The sequence below is a fragment of the Sebastes umbrosus genome, chromosome 4 (assembly GCF_015220745.1).
Source record: "Sebastes umbrosus isolate fSebUmb1 chromosome 4, fSebUmb1.pri, whole genome shotgun sequence".
NCBI classification, from domain to species: domain Eukaryota; kingdom Metazoa; phylum Chordata; class Actinopteri; order Perciformes; family Sebastidae; genus Sebastes; species Sebastes umbrosus.
The window spans coordinates 8,892,258-8,911,073 of NC_051272.1; the positions used below are offsets into that span (position 1 = coordinate 8,892,258).

General features: G+C 40.2%; 3 protein-coding genes across 4 annotated transcripts; all 3 read left to right on the plus strand.

The window, feature by feature from the left end:
* The first annotated feature begins 920 nt into the window (after positions 1–920).
* Positions 921–18,611, plus strand: LOC119486990 (E3 ubiquitin-protein ligase TRIM39-like). Of its 2 annotated transcripts, XR_005206626.1 has the most exons (3): positions 921–1,024; positions 1,736–3,766; positions 18,392–18,611. XR_005206626.1 is itself a non-coding variant. In XM_037767584.1 (2 exons), exon 2 carries the CDS (start codon positions 1,745–1,747, stop codon positions 3,389–3,391), a length of 1,647 nt encoding a protein of 548 aa, XP_037623512.1. In that variant the 5' UTR covers positions 921–1,024; positions 1,736–1,744; the 3' UTR covers positions 3,392–4,049. The 2 variants fall into 2 exon arrangements, 1 of the variants encoding a protein (XP_037623512.1); XM_037767584.1 differs by lacking the exon at positions 18,392–18,611 and having other exon boundaries at positions 1,736–4,049.
* On the plus strand, positions 5,984–8,996 carry LOC119486992 (probable E3 ubiquitin-protein ligase TRIML1). The gene is made up of 2 exons (XM_037767586.1): positions 5,984–6,121; positions 6,831–8,996. Exon 2 carries the CDS (start codon positions 6,840–6,842, stop codon positions 8,496–8,498), a length of 1,659 nt encoding a protein of 552 aa, XP_037623514.1. The 5' UTR covers positions 5,984–6,121; positions 6,831–6,839; the 3' UTR covers positions 8,499–8,996.
* Positions 15,528–18,413, plus strand: LOC119486989 (probable E3 ubiquitin-protein ligase TRIML1). Its single transcript, XM_037767583.1, has 2 exons — positions 15,528–15,643; positions 16,351–18,413. Exon 2 carries the CDS (start codon positions 16,360–16,362, stop codon positions 18,016–18,018), a length of 1,659 nt encoding a protein of 552 aa, XP_037623511.1. The 5' UTR covers positions 15,528–15,643; positions 16,351–16,359; the 3' UTR covers positions 18,019–18,413.
* Positions 18,612–18,816: the final 205 nt, after the last annotated feature.

Genomic DNA, 18,816 nt, shown 5'->3' on the forward strand with positions numbered 1-18,816 from the left:
ACAGTACAGGCTAATGTATAATATGGCACTTTATCACGTTTTCTCCACTGGAAGGACACCGTAGAGGGGACTTTTGCTGCGTTTTTTTCATACATTGGGTTACCAAGGGGGGCCCCCATCCTGAGTCCACCAATGTAATACCATACTGTAAAAATACTCTGTTACAGGTAAGTGGTGGAATGTAACTAAGTACATTGACTTAAGTCCTGTTGTTAAGTACAAATTTTAGGTACTTGTACTTGAGTATCTTTTCAGATTATAATCCTTCATCCCCTTCCTGTCCAGTGTCAAGCACGTATCTCCAGATGTGTTGATGTTGAATGTTTGTGAAGGATGAAATGTTCCTTCATGTGTTGAGAAAATCTTTCTTAAGCTAAATAAACTCTTTAAAAAAACTCTTAGATCAGCTGGAAAATGCATCGTCACAAAGCTTTAAGCTGTTTTGTTTGACACCAATGAAAGGTTGACTTTTTAGCGATACGTGGTTCTCACAGGACAGCGGCGCTACAAACACATGATGATCTTATAGACCATGATGCATTGCTATTGATTAAACTAGCCAACAGTATATAAATGAGTTAAAATGCAACATACACATTAATGCAGCAGTAATATTAATCCAGAAACATCAGATATAATATTAAAACACTGACAGGGAACATATTACTGCTCAATCAATACTTTTACTTTGACACTTCAAGTACATTCGTCTGATAATACTTAAATACTTATACTTCAGGTCCAATGGTTTTGAATGCAGGACTTTAGTGGAGTATTTTCCAGTGTGGTATTAGTACTTTTACTTCAGTAAAGGGTCTGAATACTTCCTCCACTACTCCCTGTTGGCGACGGGCCACTGAGAGGTGTAGCAACTCTGAAAGAGGAAGTCTTCAGCGTCACATTTCCGACAGCGACAGCAGAACTGCAGTCGAGACGAGTCTCTCTCTGTTTCTCTCTAAAGAAACATTCAACTGAATCCAGCAGGTTTTTATCAACAACACAGCAGAATCTCTGCCAAACACTGGTAAGTACACTGACCTACAGAGACTGAATGCACTAACTAAATATAGTTCAAACCAGAATCTGACTCTTTTACATCTGTCTAAAGAATAGATCAAAACAAGCTGGAAATGTTGCCAGAAATACTAAACAGAGGCAAACCACAGTGACTGAACTCCGGCTAGTTAAGGTTAGACAGAATACAGTCACAGCTAGCATTAGTTTGAGCTAATTCACAGACCTGTTTCCTGTCTGAACTCCAAACCTCAGCTCTACTCAGACAGGAAGTTCCCCTCAGGGCAAATGTTTCACTGAGGTCCATCGGTGGCTGTGGGGGTTGTGGAGAGAAATTATATTATATATATATAATGTCCTGCAGTCCAGAGCAGAAGTTTCCATCTTTTCTTCTGCACATCGGATGTGTTTGATTCTCTGCTCTCTGTATCTTCATCCTCTCTCTCTGATCCTCCTCTTCCTCCTCTTTGTCCAAGCTGACTCTCTGACTCTAACGCTCTTTGGACAGAGAAGTTGATCTTGATTTTGCTCTGCTCCCTCAGACGCTTCAATAAAACAATTAATAAAGTAAATTACTGAATAAATATATCACAGTAAATTGTAATAAATGTGTTGAGGGCAGGTAAAAAGCAAACTACCAGCCCAACTTACTGTGTGTGTTTGATTTTATTAAACAAATAATCAAAAGAAATGTAATTACTGTTTTGTTTTTTGTCCTCAGAGTGTAGATATGTCTGCTGCCAGCTGTCTGCTGACTGAAGATCAGTTTCTGTGCTCCATCTGTCTGGATGTGTTCACTGATCCAGTCAGCACACCATGTGGACACAACTTCTGTAAAACCTGCATCACTCAACACTGGGATATTAAGGTCCCGTTTCAGTGTCCCAACTGTAAAGAGCTTTTCTACACCAGACCTGAGCTGCGGGTCAATACTTTCATCTCTGAGATGGCTGCTCAGTTCAGACAGTCAGCTCAACAGAAAGCCAGCAGCAGCAGCTCAGAGCAACAAGCTGCCAAACCAGGAGAAGTTCCCTGTGACGTCTGCACTGGAACCAAACTGAAGGCCCTGAAGTCCTGCCTGGTGTGTCTGGAATCCTACTGTGAGACTCATCTGGAGCCTCATCTGACAAGGTCATCTCTGAAAAAACATCAGCTGATCGACCCTGTGGAGAACCTGGAAGGCAGGATGTGTACGAATCACGATAAACTGCTGGAGCTGTTCTGTAAGACCGACCAGATGTGTGTCTGCATGCTCTGCACTGTTTTAGACCACAAGACGCATGATGTTGTTCCTCTGAAAAAAGAATATGAAGGAAAGAAGGCCGAGCTGGGAAAGACAGAGGCTGAAATTCAGCAGATGATCCAGAAGAGACGAGTGAAGATTCAGGAGATGAAACACTCAGTGGGGCTCAGTAAGGAAAATGCAGACAGAGAGATAGCAGATGGTGTTCAGGTCTTCACCGCCCTGAAAGAGTCTGTTGAGAGAAGCCAGGCCGAGCTCATCGACTCAATCAAAGAGAAGCAGAGAAAGACAGAGAAACAGGCTGAAGGCTTTATCAAAGAGCTGGAACAGGAAATCTCTGAGCTGAAGAAGAGAAGCACTGAGGTGGAGCAGCTCTCACGCTCTGAAGACCACCTCCACCTCCTCCAAAGCTTCACATTCCTGAACGCTGCTCCACCCACCAAGAACTGGACAGAAGTCGAAGTCTGTCCACCTTCATATGAGTGGACTGTGGTGAGAGCTGTGAATCAGCTGGAGGAGACGCTTATTAAACAGATGAAGAAGCTGCTCGCTGAGGCCGAGCTGAAGAAGGTCCAGCAATCTTCAGTGGATGTGACACTTGATCCTGATACAGCATATCCCAAACTCATCCTGTCTAATGATGGAAAACAAATTAAACATAGTGATGTAAAGAAGAATCTCCCAGACAACCCAGAGAGATTTGATACTTGTCCCTGTGTCTTAGCAAAGCAGAGTTTCTCTTCAGGAAGGTTTTACTACGAGGTTCAGGTTAAAGGGAAGACTACCTGGGATTTAGGAGTGGCCAGAGAGTCGATCAACAGGAAGGGACAAATCACAGCGGCTCCTGAGGATGGTTACTGGATGATAGTTTTAAGGAATGAAAAGGAGTACAAAGCTTTTGCTAACCCTTCAGTCCGTCTCTCTCTGGAGTCTCAGCCTGTGAAGGTGGGGGTGTTTGTGGATTATGAGGAGGGTCTGGTCTCCTTTTATGATGTTGATGCTGCAGCTCTTATCTACTCCTTTACTGGCTGCTCCTTCACTGAGAAACTCTACCCATACTTTTGTCCCGGTCCTAACTATGGAGGTAAAAACTCTGCCCCTCTGATCATCTCTCCTGTCAATCACACTGAGTAGAACAACCATTTGATTTTCTACAGAAATATTCTCTATCATTTAATGTAATGAATGTATATTATTGGTGATTTAGGGTGTATACATTGTTTTTCCAGATTCTGATCATTATGTTTTATTTCCTTTATTTCCCTCACATTGCTACTTACAACACACTGATTTTACAGCACTGATTGATATTATCTAATGTAGTCTAATTTATTCTAATGACTGCATTACCTGCCTTCAAGACTATTTAAATCATCATAAACAATTTATTAATGAATAAGAAACATTTCCACATTCCTTAATTATATTTTAATAAGGTGTTTTAAGGGTTTTAGTTTTTATAATTTCAAATTAAAGGACAAATTAAGGGATCTCTGGTATGTTTTCAGGGTAAATTAAGGATCAATTCTTGATTCATGTTGGTTAAAAATTGACAGATATTTGGAACATCGACGAATCTGATAATAAAATATTCAGCTGCAGTGGTTTTAAACACCAGAGAAGAAGAAAAGTTGTGTCTGTTGTGTTATTTTCATTTCATATTGTCCACCTCTCTGCAAACTGCATAGATAAAATGAGATAATCCTTTATTAATTAATTAATAATTTTCAGGATTATAGCAGCAAAGGGGTACAGTGCAGACAACAAGAAGCATCAGTAAAAAACAAAACAGGATCTAATATATAAGCAAGCAAACAATAAAGATAAAGTCAGTAAGATATTGTTGATATTGCACATAATATTGAATATTGCTATTGCACAGTGGAAAGTTTAACAAAGTCAACAAGTTTCCACAGAAGTTTTTACATCTTTGTGATTTGACTTTCATCGAGAATAATCTGTGTATATGAGTGTGATGGTGGAGCTGCCTGTTAATCACACATAGATTTTTTAACCAATTGTCTCAGAACACAGATTTTTTTTGATAGTTGAAGACGTAATGAAGTCGGTTGAGAAGCTTGGAGCCGCTGAACTCTGCAGCAAAGAGCATATTAACGTTCAAGTCACATGGGACGGATGATAGAGAAAAGTTATGATCTAAGAGTTGGTTGTGCGAGGGTTAAAATAATTAGGGATGCACCGAGTTATCGTCTGAACATCGGTATTGTCCGATATTCTTCTTGTTGACTGCCCAAATATGATGACATTCGCCGATGGCAGTGGCCGATGTTTATCTGTTGCGTTTCATCAATTTTGCACCGGCTAAATATTGTGTTGGTTATTTGCGGTCGGTCTCTGACAACAGTAACCAGCTGCGGATTCAGAGCAAGTAGCTGGACACGACTCTGACGACGGGCGCCGTGTGCACGTGTGGTTTGGTTACAAATAAAAGTGGAAAAAAAACATCTGCCATGAGGGAGTATTACTGTTAGAAAGGCCTGGACTGTAATAGGACTATGATAATGCAAAGTTCAGAATTTGTTTGTATGAAAGTTCCTACTGTTTATTAGGTTTATAATAACTGTATCACTTAATTCCCACCTTTCTATGAGTATGTAGTGACAGTCAAATTACGCTCCCTGCTGGCTAACTGACGTAATATCCTAGTAAGCACCAGAGGAAGCAGAGGCTCGGTGGTTGGTATGTGGCTGAGTAGAGGGAGCTAATTCATGTGTTGTTGTGCGTTCATGACATACAGTAAGTGGTTTCTTATTTGCTCTCCTTTGACTCCTATGTAGAAACTGTCAATTTCTTCCTTTCTGTGCTGGTTTATCTTGTGCTTCAAAAGTACCGTACTGTGCTTACAGTATAGGCTAATGTATAATATGGCACTTTATCACATTTTCTCCACTGTAAGGACACCCTACAGGGCACTTTTGCTGCGTTTTTTCAGACATTGGGTTACCAAGGGGGCCCCCATCCTGAGTCCACTAATGTAATACCATACTGTAAAAATACTCTGTTACAGGTAAGTGGTGGAATGTAACTAAGTACATTTACTTAAGTCCTGTAGTTAAGTACAAATCTGAGGTACTTGTACTTGAGTATCTTTTCAGATTATAATCCTTCATCCCCTTCCTGTCCAGTGAGAACCACATATCTCCAGATGTGTTGATGTTGAATGTTTGTGAAGGATGAAGTGTTCCTTTATGTGTTGAAAAAATCCTTCTTAAGCTAAATAAACTCTTTAAAAAGCCTCTTGGATCAGCTGGAAAATGCATCGTCACAAAGCTTAAAGCAGAGCTGTTTTGTTTGACACCATGAAAGGTTGACTTTTTAGAGATACGTGGTTCTCACAGGACAGCGGCGCTGCAAACATATGATGATCTTACAGACCATGATGCATTGCTGTTGATTAAATTAGCCAACAGGATATAAATGAGTTAAAATGCAACATACACATTAATGCAGCAGTAATATTAATCCAGAAACATCAGATATAATAGTAAAACACTGACAGGGAACATTTTACTGCTCAATCAATACTCTACTATCAGTACTTCATGCATATTTGGCTCTAAGTAAGGGTTTTGAAAGCAGGACTTTACTTGTAGTGGAGAAAATAAAGGATCAGGTCTGAATACTTCCTCCACCACTCCCTGTTGGCGACGGGCCACTGAGAGGTGGAGCAACACTGAAAGAGGAGAGCTTCTGCGTCACATTTCCTGGTATGAAAGTGAAAGTTTGTCTGAGAGACAGCAGAGCTGCAGTCGAGACGAGTCTCTCTGTTTCTCTCTAAAGAAACATTCAACTGAATCCAGCAGGTTTTTATCAACAACACAGCAGAATCTCTGCCAAACACTGGTGAGTACACTGACCTACAGAGACTAAATGCACTAACTAAATATAGTTCAAACCAGAATCTGACTGTTTTACATCTGTTTAAAGAATAGATCAAAACAACCTGGAAATGTTGTCAGAAATACTAAACAGAGGTAAACCACAGTGACTGAACTCCAGCTAGTTAAGGTTAGACAGAATACAGTCACAGCTAGCATTAGTTTGAGCTAATTCACAGACCTGTTTCCTGTCTGAACTCCAAACCTCAGCTCTACTCAGACAGGAAGTTCCCCTCAGGGCACATGTTTCACTGAGGTCCATCGGTGGCCGTGGGGGTTGTTGAGAGAAAGGATATTATATATATAATGTCCTGCAGTCCAGAGCAGTAGCTTCCATCTTTACTTCTGCACATCGAATGTGTCTGATTCTCTGCTCTCTGTATCTTCATCCTCTCTCTCTGATCCTCCTCTTCCTCCTCTTTGTCCGAGCTGACTCTCTGACTGTAACGCTCTTTAGACAGAGAAAGGGATTTTCATTCTGCTCTGCTCTCTCAGACGCTTCAATAAAACAATTAATAAAGTAAATTACTGAATAAATATATCACAGTAAATTGTAATAAATGTGTTGAGGGCAGGTAAAAAGCAAAATACCAGCCCAACTTACTGTGTGTGTTTGATTTTATTAAACAAATAATCAAAAGAAATGTAATTACAGTTTTGTTTTTTGTCCTCAGAGTGTAGATATGTCTGCTGCCAGCTGTCTGCTGACTGAAGATCAGTTTCTGTGCTCCATCTGTCTGGATGTGTTCACTGATCCAGTCAGCACACCATGTGGACACAACTTCTGTAAAACCTGCATCACTCAACACTGGGATATTAATGTCCCGTTTCAGTGTCCCAACTGTAAAAAGATTTTCTCCACCAGACCTGAGCTGCAGGTCAATACTTTCATCTCTGAGATGGCTGCTCAGTTCAGACAGTCAGCTCAACAGAAAGCCAGCAGCAGCAGCTCAGAGCAACAAGCTGCCAAACCAGGAGAAGTTCCCTGTGACGTCTGCACTGGAACCAAACTGAAGGCCCTGAAGTCCTGCATGGTGTGTCTGGAATCCTACTGTGAGACTCATCTGGAGCCTCATCTGACGAGGTCATGCCTGAAAAGACATCAGCTGATCGACCCTGTGGAGAACCTGGAAGGCAGGATGTGTACGAAGCGCGATAAACTGCTGGAGCTGTTCTGTAAGACCGACCAGATGTGTGTCTGCATGCTCTGCACTTATTCAGACCACAAGACACATGATGTTGTTCCTCTGAAAGAAGAATATGAAGGAAAGAAGGCCGAGCTGGGGAAGACAGAGGCTGAAATTCAGCAGATGATCCAGAAGAGACGACTGAAGATTCAGGAGATGAAACACTCAGTGGGGCTCAGTAAGGAAGATGCAGACAGAGAGATAGCAGATGGTGTTCAGGTCTTCACCGCTCTGAAGGAGTCTGTTGAGAGAAGCCAGGCCGAGCTCATCGACACGATCAAAGAGAAGCAGAGAAAGACAGAGAAACAGGCTGAAGGCTTCATCAAAGAGCTGGAACAGGAAATCTCTGAGCTGAAGAAGAGAAGCACTGAGGTGGTGAAGCTCTTACGCTCTGAAGACCACCTCCACCTCCTCCAAAGCTTCACGTCCCTGAACGCTGCTCCACCCACCAAGGACTGGACAGAAGTCAGCGTCCGTCCATCTTCGTATGAGGGGACTGTGAGGAGAGCTGTGAATCAGCTGGAGGAGACGCTCAGTAAACAGATGAAGAAGTTGTTTGAAGCCGAGCTGAAGAGGGTCCAGCTGAAGAGGGTCCAGCAGTCTGCAGTGGATGTGACACTTGATCCTGATACAGCACAGCCCTATCTCATCCTGTCTGATGATGGAAAACAAGTACATGATAGTGATGTAGAGAAGGATCTCCCAGACAACCCAGAGAGATTTGATTGTTGTGTTAATGTCTTAGCAAAGCAGAGTTTCTCTTCAGGAAGGTTTTACTACGAGGTTCAGGTTAAAGAGAAGACTGAGTGGTTTTTAGGAGTGGCCAGAGAGTCGATCAACAGGAAGGGAGGAATCACACCGTCTCCTCAGAATGGTTATTGGTCGATATGTTTGAGGAATGAAAATGAGTACAAAGCTCTTGCTGACCCTAGAGTCCGTCTCTCTCTGAAGTCTCAGCCTGAGAAGGTGGGGGTGTTTGTGGATTATGAGGAGGGTCTGGTCTCATTTTATGACGTTGATGCTGCAGCTCTTATCTACTCCTTTACTGGCTGCTCCTTCACTGAGAAACTCTACCCACTCTTTAGTCCTTGTAATAATTATGATGGTAAAAACTCTGCCCCTCTGATCATCTCTCCTGTCAATCACACTGAGTAGAACAACCATTTGATTTTCTACAGAAATATTCTCTATCATTTAATGTAATGAATGTATATTATTGTTTATTTAGGGTGTATACATTGTTTTCCCAGATCCTGATCATTACGTTTTATTTCCTTTATTTCCTCTGATCTCTCACATTGCTACTTACAACACACTGATTTTACAGCACTGATTGGTATTATCTAATGTAGTCTAATTTATTCTAATGACTGCATTACCTGCCTTCAAGACTGTTAAAATTATCATAAACAATTTATTAATGAATAAGAAACATTTCCATGTACCTTAATAGTATTTTAATAAGGTGTTTTAAGGGTTTTAGTTTTTATAATTTCCAATTAAAGGACAAATTAAGGGATCTCTGGTATGTTTTCAGGGGTAAATTAAGGATTAATTCTTGATTCATAATGGTACAAAATTGACAGATATTTAGAACATCGACAAAATCTGATCATAAAATATTCAGCTGCAGTGGTTTTAAACACCAGAGAAGAAGAAAAGTTTGTCTGTTGTGTTATTTTCATTTCACATTGTCCACCTCTCTGCAGACTGCATAGATAAAATGAGACAATCCTTTATTAATTAATTAATAATTTTCAGGATTATGGCAGCAAAGGGGTACAGTGCAGACAACAAGAAGCATCAGTAAAACACAAAAAAGATCTAATAAATAAGCAAGCAAACAATAAAGATAAAGTCAGTAAGATATTGTTGATATTGCACAGAATATTGAATATTGCTATTGCACAGTGGAAAGTTTAACAAAGTCAACAAGTTTCCACAGGATTTTTTACATCTTTGTGATTTCACTTTCATCGAGAATAATCTGTGTATATTTGTGTGATGGTGGAGCTGCCTGTTAATCACACATAGATTTTTTAACCAATTGTCTCAGAACACTGATTTTATTTTTTGATAGTTGAAGACGTAATGAAGTCGGTTGAGAAGCTTGGAGCCGCTGAACTCTGCAGCAAAGAGCATGCTAACGTTCAAGTCACATGTGACGGATGGTAGAGAATAGTTATGACCACAGAGTTGGTTGTGCGAGGGTTAAAATAATTAGGGATGCACCGATTTATCATCTGAACATCGGTATTGTCCGATATTCGTCTTGTTGACTGGCCAAATATGATGACATTTGCTGATGGCAGTGGCCGATGTTTATCTGTTGCGTTTCGTCAATTTTGCGCCGGCTAAATGTTGTGTTGGTTATTTGCAGTCGGTCTCTGACAACAGTAACCAGCTGCTGATTCAGAGCCAGTAGCTGGACACGACTCTGACGGCGGGCGCCGTGTGCACGTGTGGTTTGGTTACAAATAAAAGTGGAAAAAAAAAACATCTGCCATGAGGGAGTATTACTGTTAGAAAGGCCTGGACTGTAATAGGACTATGATAATGCAAAGTTCATAATGTATTTGTATGAAAGTTCCTACTGTTTATTAGGTTTATAATAACTGTATCACTTAATTCCCACCTTTCTATGAGTATGTAGTGACAGTCAAAATACGTTCCCTGCTGGCTGACTGAGGTTATATCCTAGTAAGCACCAGGGGAAGCAGAGGCTCGGTGGTTGGTATGTGGCTGAGTAGAGGGAGCTAATTCATGTGTTGTTGTGCGTTCATGACATACAGTAAGAGGTTTCTTATTTGCTCTCCTTTGACTCCTATGTAGAAACTGTCAATTTATTCCTTTCTTTGTTTATCTTGTGCTTCAAAAGTACCGTGCTGTGCTTACAGTATAGACTAATTAGCATGCTATTGGAATGATATCAGGCTCTCCATAGTCTTTATTCACGTTCATTGATATTTGACTATATTGCTTTATTTCTGTTATAGTATTGTCTACTGTATAGAGTGGTTAAATGCGTCTCATTACACATTGCCTCGTGGTCAGCTCATGTTCAGCTCATGTTCAGCTCATGTTCAGTCTGTAGGTAATTAAGTGTCATTAATGAAGGCTGTGCTGTATGCCACCACATGTCACTGTTTATTCATTACATTAATTCAGCTATATAGTATTGTGGTAATCAGTGTGTATATTGTACTGAAAGAAACGGTTTTACAGTATGTAGCGGCTGTCAGGTTATGTGTAAATGTACAGTATTGAGTTGACGGTGGCTATATTATTAACACAAGAAATACTGCTGTTTAAGCTGCTTATATTATTTAGGTAAATTGTAAGTTACATCTAGCCCTTTCATGCATGACTTATGATAACCTCAGTCAGTATTTTTTACTAAGTGTTTTTATTCATCTTTAGGCATGAAAAAAAAAAGTATTGACTCATTTTTGAAGGAGTTTTTCACATGTCCACTTTTTTGTGCAGCATGAGTTTAAGTTTTCAACTGAAGAACTATGTTTTTCCCAAACCAATGAATAAAATGATAAATTGTGTGAAAACTATAAAATCGTATTTATTTTTAATGCTGCTAAACTAATGTTTTCACATATTTTAACATATTCTAACACTGTTCAATGCAATACAAAAAGGTATACCCTAGCTCCTGATTCCTCAGCCTCTCCCTTCTCTTTTTCTGCTCTTTGCTCCCGTCTCCTCCCTTCTTCCCTCATTCAGCTTCTCTCTCTTGACTCTTCAGCCGTTCCCCACCTCCCCCTGCTGAACTTTTTTTTTCAATTAACATTTTCTACAAAAATGACAACGATATTGTCCATGGCTCTCCAAATACTCTCTTTCAGGCTAATTCAGCAATATAGTCTCTTCAGTTTTACTGACTTTTGCATCAGTTCACCAAGTGTATCTTCTATGAAAATTGGCAAAGCACCCAGGGCACAAAGCCACAAGACACTGCATGCAGATGTACTTGGTCTTTCGTGTGCATGCAGCATCATGGCAGGGCATTTGCTATCAAATCAAGACGAAGCTCTTCCTCTGATCACCAGTACATTCTTGATCTTGGATATCTGTGGTATGACATGGACATATTAATTCCTAGAAATGTCTTCATTTCATCTTTCGTCAAGGCCAGATTTTCTTTTCCTTTTTGGAGTGCATACAGGTTTGTATTGTGCACTATTTAATTTATCAGCTCTTCAGGAAATAGACGCATAAAGAAATCTATTGGCTCTGTTCCCTCAACATTCACTTTCCACAATCCTAAAAAAATAGGCAAGTCTCCCTCAAACTGGTTGTCTTTGGTTTTCCAGATATTTCTGCTTTTTTTCTGTCCTTGAGATCTGTCAGGTGGCACATCCTCAGCATCCTCAGCATCCTCAACTCCGTCAGCATCCTCAGCATCCTCAGCTCCCTCAGCGTCCTCAACTCCTTCAGCATCCTCAGCTCCACTGTCACTACTGCTTCTATTTGTTGATCTTTCTTTTTCTGGCAACCATTCATCATCACTGCCACTGGCATCATCCTCACTTGACTCAGATGGTATTTGCTCCAACATCCTGTAGGCCTTTCTATCACGCACTGCACTTGAGCTCTACAAAATATAAACACTCAAACTGTTACTCACATAATTGGATTAATCTGCACAAAGTATTGTTTTTGTTACAAAAACTGCAAGTTACAATCTAATAACATAAATACATTGATTTTCAGCCCAAAAAGTTTCTGCAGAGGAAAAATGTTCAAGAACAACAAAGTTGCAGTAATAGTAAGAATTGTAATTGAAATATAAACAGTGATGCCTGATGTCCAATTTAATGGACAGATGATTAATTGAAATTTCCTCCCAACATAAAATCAATACTTTGAAATTTTAACAATTATATAACTCCTAAGATGTTATTTGATGTTACTATATATTTTTTTCCTGCAAGGGTCTCTTGCTATAGAAGGATTGGGAAGATATTCCTGAGCTGCTCAGCATTTCTGGCCTTCCGTCGGCCATCTTGGTTTTGAGGATTTTTTTGTGCAATTTGTAGCACACAGCTCCTATCACTATAATTATACTGGACTAGAATCAGAAGATACCAATCTCGAACAGGAGGCAGAAAAGTTATTTGCAATATCAAATGACCACAGTAGACAAAAAGCTAATAACTGGTATCTTGTATTTTAGAAAATAACAAACAAAATAAAATGAATACCCATGAGTTCAGTATACAGAGAAATTGCACAAAGATGCTTCAGTTTCAACTCAGCAATGAAATATTTCTTTTGTCACACTCAGGGTTTCAACCACTGAGTTGTTACCAACTATTTTTTCTAACTGGGTGCACCCTAATATCAATAACTCAAAATCTCAATTCTCAATATTTGGATCCAACATTCAATGAGTAACAATATTAAAACAATAACCCGGTTCAATATTATCACTTCTGAACTCGTTTCAACCTTACAATTATTCAATATTAACTATTCCAGTAATAGACATTGTTACCAAGGCATCACAATACACCATATCAATAATATGAATATTCAGTCCATTCACTTTAACCAGTGTGATGGTTAACACTCAGTCCTTTCACTTTAACCAGTGTGATGGTTAACACTCAGTCCTTTCACTTTAACCAGTGTGATGGTTAACACTCAGTCCTTTCACTTTAACCAGTGTGATGGTTAACACTCAGTCCTTTCACCGGCACAGGGAATGTGTTTCAGGGAGCACGAAGAGGGTAAATGTTTTCCAAGTCAAGTCAAAAAGGGGTTAAGTCAGAGTCTGGGGTTTGAGGTTGTGCACGGGATGCTGGGAGTTGAGTGTAAAGGGTGGTGTAGCCGTGTACAGGTTGTGATGTTTACCCTACCGCCGTGGCAGAAGAGGGGCAAGGTTGACAATTCTTGGCTCTGGGATCTTCAATCCAGGATCTAGAGGTCTCGTCTGGGTTAGCTCGCCATCAACTTTGAATCTCTCCAAAAAACCTGACCTGCAGTTATTGACATGGCCAGAATTGTTCATGAATCAATTGCATTTCTGATTCATCAGGAATTAATAATTCCTTTAAGTTCTACAACATATATTCATATAATGTAGCTTTTACAATCAACATATTTTAAATAACCTTCACAGTGCATGAATTACAAATGAAACTGTGGTAAAATGAGACTATCTTAACTTAACATACTTTTTAAATTAAAACACATAATATTACATGAATTATAAATTATACAGTGTAAACCTGACACATTACTATTTCCTTCTCATATGTCTGTCTTTTTATTTAAATCAAATACACTATACCATGAAATAAAATACCTGACAAAACATAACTCATGTTGCTTCAGTATTAAACAGTTCTGTGGCTTTACTAGCCAGAGAAAACATTGAGCAATTAAACACTCTTTATGTCACATTTTATATTCTTCCCAGTGCAGCTTTAATTCAGTTGAGCTCTACAACAGTTAGCTAAATGCACTGTTCATAGCTTAATGCTAAGTCTGTTAGCTCTGGGCCTTTTCACTTGAACTTGTTAGCTTAGCACTTGTTAGCTTAGCACTTGTTAGCTTAGCACTTGTTAGCTTAGCACTTGTTAGCTTAGCACTTGTTAGCTTAGCACTTGTTAGCTTAGCACTTGTTAGCTTAGCACTTGTTAGCTTAGCATTTCGTGGCGCAGCACTTATTTATTACAGCGACTCACCAATTCGGGAGTTTCTCTGTGTCGCTCAGCAGCTTTCAGTGAGCAGGGCCTCTCTCACACACACATCTATGAGCTTATAACAGAGTACAGACTGTTACCATTATGATTTGACAACGTTATATTGTGTTTACAGCTTTATCTGAGCTATATTTGTACCGTTCAGCAGCAGCTCCTCTCCTCACAGCGTCCTCTAGCGTTTGAGCAGCGTATACTGTCTAGCCTGCCTGGGGTGCGGTAAACCTGCGCTCTGATTGGCTAAGGCACCTCTGTGTGTTAACTCTTTGTGACCTGGGTTACAATTAGGTTTATAATAACTGTATCACTTAATTCCCACCTTTCTATGAGTATGTAGTGACAGTCAAAATACACTCCCTGCTGGCTGACTGAAGTAATATCCTAGTAAGCACCAGAGGAAGCAGAGGCTCGGTGGTTGGTATGTGGCTGAGTAGAGGGAGTTAATTCATGTGTTTTGCGTTCATGACATGCAGTAAGTGGTTTCTTATTTGCTCTCCTTTGACTCCTATGTAGAAACTGTCAATTTCTTCCTTTCTGTGCTGGTTTATCTCGTGCTTCAAAAGTACCGTACTGTGCTTACAGTATAGGCTAATGTATAATATGGCACTTTATCACATTTTCTCCACTGGAAGGACACCGTAGAGGGGACTTTTGCTGCGTTTTTTTCAGACATGGGGTTACCAAGGGGGGCCCCCATCCTGAGTCCACCAATGTAATACCATACTGTAAAAATACTCTGTTACAGGTAAGTGGTGGAATGTAACTAAGTACATTTACTTAAGTCCTGTAGTTAAGTACAAATTTTAGGTACTTGTACTTGAGTATCTTTTCAGATTATAATCCTTCATCCCCTTCCTGTCCAGTGTCAAGCACGTATCTCCAGATGTGTTGATGTTGAATGTTTGTGAAGGATGAAGTGTTCCTTTATGTGTTGAGAAAATCCTTCTTAAGCTAAAAAAACTCTTTAAAAAGCCTCTTGGATCAGCTGGAAAATGCATCGTCACAAAGCTTAAAGCAGAGCTGTTTTGTTTGACACCATGAAAGGTTGACTTTTTAGAGATACGTGGTTCTCACAGGACAGCGGCGCTACAAACATATGATGATTTTATAGACCATGATGCATTGCTGTTGATTAAACTAGCCAACAGGATATAAAGGAGTTAAAATGCAACATACACATTAATGCAGCAGTAATATTAATCCAGAAACATCAGATATAATAGTAAAACACTGACAGGGAACATTTTACTGCTCAATCAATACTCTACTATCAGTACTTCATGCATATTTGGCTCTAAGTAAGGGATTTGAATGCAAGACTTTACTTGTAGTGGAGAAAATAAAGGATCAGGTCTGAATACTTCCTCCACCACTCCCTGTTGGCGACGGGCCACTGAGAGGTGGAGCAACACTGAAAGAGGAGAGCTTCTGCGTCACATTTCCTGGCATGAAAGTGAAAGCTTGTCTGAGCGAGAGCAGAGCTGCAGTCGAGACGAGTCTCTCTGTTTCTCTCTAAAGAAACATTCAACTGAATCCAGCAGCTTTTTATCAACAACACAGCAGAATCTCTGCCAAACACTGGTGAGTACACTGACCTACAGAGACTAAATGCACTAACTAAATATAGTTCAAACCAGAATCTGACTGTTTTACATCTGTTTAAAGAATAGATCAAAACAACCTGGAAATGTTGCCAGAAATACTAAACAGAGGTAAACCACAGTGACTGAACTCCGGCTAGTTAAGGTTAGACAGAATACAGTCACAGCTAGCATTAGTTTGAGCTAATTCACAGACCTGTTTCCTGTCTGAACTCCAAACCTCAGCTCTACTCAGACAGGAAGTTCCCCTCAGGGCAAATGTTTCACTGAGGTCCATCGGTGGCCGTGGGGGTTGTGGAGAGAAATTATATTATATATATAATGTCCTGCAGTCCAGAGCAGTAGCTTCCATCTTTTCTTCTGCACATCGGATGTGTCTGATTCTCTGCTCTCTGTATCTTCATCCTCTCTCTGATCCTCCTCTTCCTCCTCTTTGTCCGAGCTGACTCTCTGACTCTAACGCTCTTTAGACAGAGAAGGAGATTTTTATTTTGCTCTGCTCCCTCAGATGCTTCAATAAAACAATTAATAAAGTAAATTACTGGATAAATATATCACAGTAAATTGCAATAAATGTGTTGAGGGCAGGTAAAAAGCAAAATACCAGCCCCACTGACTGTGTGTGTTTGATTTTATTAAACAAATAATCAAAAGAAATGTAATTACAGTTTTGTTTTTTGTCCTCAGAGTGTAGATATGTCTGCTGCCAGCTGTCTGCTGACTGAAGATCAGTTTCTGTGCTCCATCTGTCTGGATGTGTTCACTGATCCAGTCAGCACACCATGTGGACACAACTTCTGTAAAACCTGCATCACTCAACACTGGGATATTAATGTCCTATGCCAGTGTCCCAACTGTAAAGAGGTTTTCAACACTAAACCTGAGTTGCGGGTCAATACTTTCATCTCTGAGATGGCTGCTCAGTTCAGACAGTCAGCTCAACAGAAAGCCAGCAGCAGCAGCTCAGAGCAACAAGCTGCCAAACCAGGAGAAGTTCCCTGTGACGTCTGCACTGGAACCAAACTGAAGGCCCTGAAGTCCTGCCTGGTGTGTCTGGACTCCTACTGTGAGACTCACCTGGAGCCTCATCTGACAAGGTCAGGCCTGAAAAGACATCAGCTGATCGACCCTGTGGAGAACCTGGAAGGCAGGATGTGTACGAAGCACGATAAACTGCTGGAGCTGTTCTGTAAGACCGACCAGATGTGTGTCTGCATGCTCTGCACTTATTCAGACCACAAGACACATGATGTGGTTCCTCTGAAAGAAGGATATGAAGGAAAGAAGGCCGAGCTGGGGAAGACAGAGGCTGAAATTCAGCAGATGATCCAGAAGAGACGACTGAAGATTCAGGAGATGAAACACTCAGTGGGGCTCAGTAAGGTAGATGCAGACAGAGAGATAGCAGATGGCGTTCAGGTCTTCACCGCTCTGAAGGAGTCTGTTGAGAGAAGCCAGGCCGAGCTCATCGACACGATCAAAGAGAAACAGAGAAAGAAAGAGAAACAGGCTGAAGGCTTCATCAAAGAGCTGGAACAGGAAATCTCTGAGCTGAAGAAGAGAAGTACTGAAGTGGTGCAGCTCTCACACTCTGAAGACCACCTCCAACTCCTCCAACACTTCACGTCCCTGAACGCTGCTCCACCCACCAAGGACTGGTCAGAAGTCAGCATCCGCCCACCTTCATATGAGGGGACTGTGGTGAGGGCTGTGAATCAGCTGGAGGAGACGCTCAGTAAACAGATGAAGAAGTTGTTTGAAGCCGAGCTGAAGAGGGTCCAGCTGAAGAGGGTCCAGCAGTCTGCAGTGGATGTGACACTTGATCCCGATACAGCACAGCCCTGGCTCATCCTGTCTGATGATGGAAAACAAGTTAAACATGGTGATGTAAAGAAGGATCTCCCTGACAACCCAGAGAGATTTGATAGTTGTGTTAATGTCTTAGCAAAGCAGAGTTTCTCTTCAGGAAGGTTTTACTACGAGGTTCAGGTTAAAGGGAAGACTGAGTGGGATTTAGGAGTGGCCAGAGAGTCGATCAACAGGAAGGGAAAAATCACAGCGAATCCTCAGAATGGTTACTGGTTGATATGTTTGAGGAATGAAAATGAGTACAAAGTTTGGACTAACTCTCCAGTCCGTCTCTCTCTGGAGTCTCAGCCTGAGAAGGTGGGGGTGTTTGTGGATTATAAGGAGGGTCTGGTCTCCTTTTATGACGTTGATGCTGCAGCTCTTATCTACTCCTTTACTGGCTGCTCCTTCACTGAGAAACTCTACCCATTCTTTAGTCCTTGTAAAAATGATGGAGGTGAAAACTCTGCCCCTCTGATCATCTCTCCTGTCAATCACACTGAGTAGAACAACCATTTGATTTTCTACAGAAATATCTCTATCATTTAATGTAATGAATGTATATTATTGTTTATTTAGGGTGTATACATTGTTTTCCCATATTCTGATCATTATGTTTTATTTCCCTGTGATCTCTCACATTGCTACTTACAACACACTGATTTTACAGCACTGATCGATATTATCTAATGTAGTCTAATTTATTCTAATGACTGCATTACCTGCCTTCAAGACTATTAAAATCATCATAAACAATTTATTAATGAATAAGAAACATTTCCACGTACCTTAATTATATTTTAATAAGGTGTTTTAAGGGTTTTAGTTTTTATAATTTCAAATTAAAGGATAAATTAAGTGATCTCTGGTATGTTTCCAGGGTAAATTAAGGATCAATTCATAATGGTACAAAATTGACAGATATTTGGAACATCGACGAAATCTGATCATAAAATATTAAATATGAATAAAACTGCAGTGGTTTTAAACACCAGAGAAGAAGAAAAGTTTTGTCTGTTGTGTTATTTTCATTCCATATTGTCCACCTCTCTGCAGACTGCATAGATAAAATGAGATAATCCTTTATTAATTAATTAATAATTTGCAGGATTAAGCAGCAAAGGGGTACAGTGCAAACAACAAGAAGCATCAGTAAAAAACAAAACAAGATCTAATAAATAAGCAAGCAAACAATAAAGATAAAGTCAGTAAGATATTGTTGATATTGCACAGAATATTGAATATTGCTATTGCACAGTGGAAAGTTTAACAAAGTCAACAAGTTTCCATAGGAATTTTTTACAT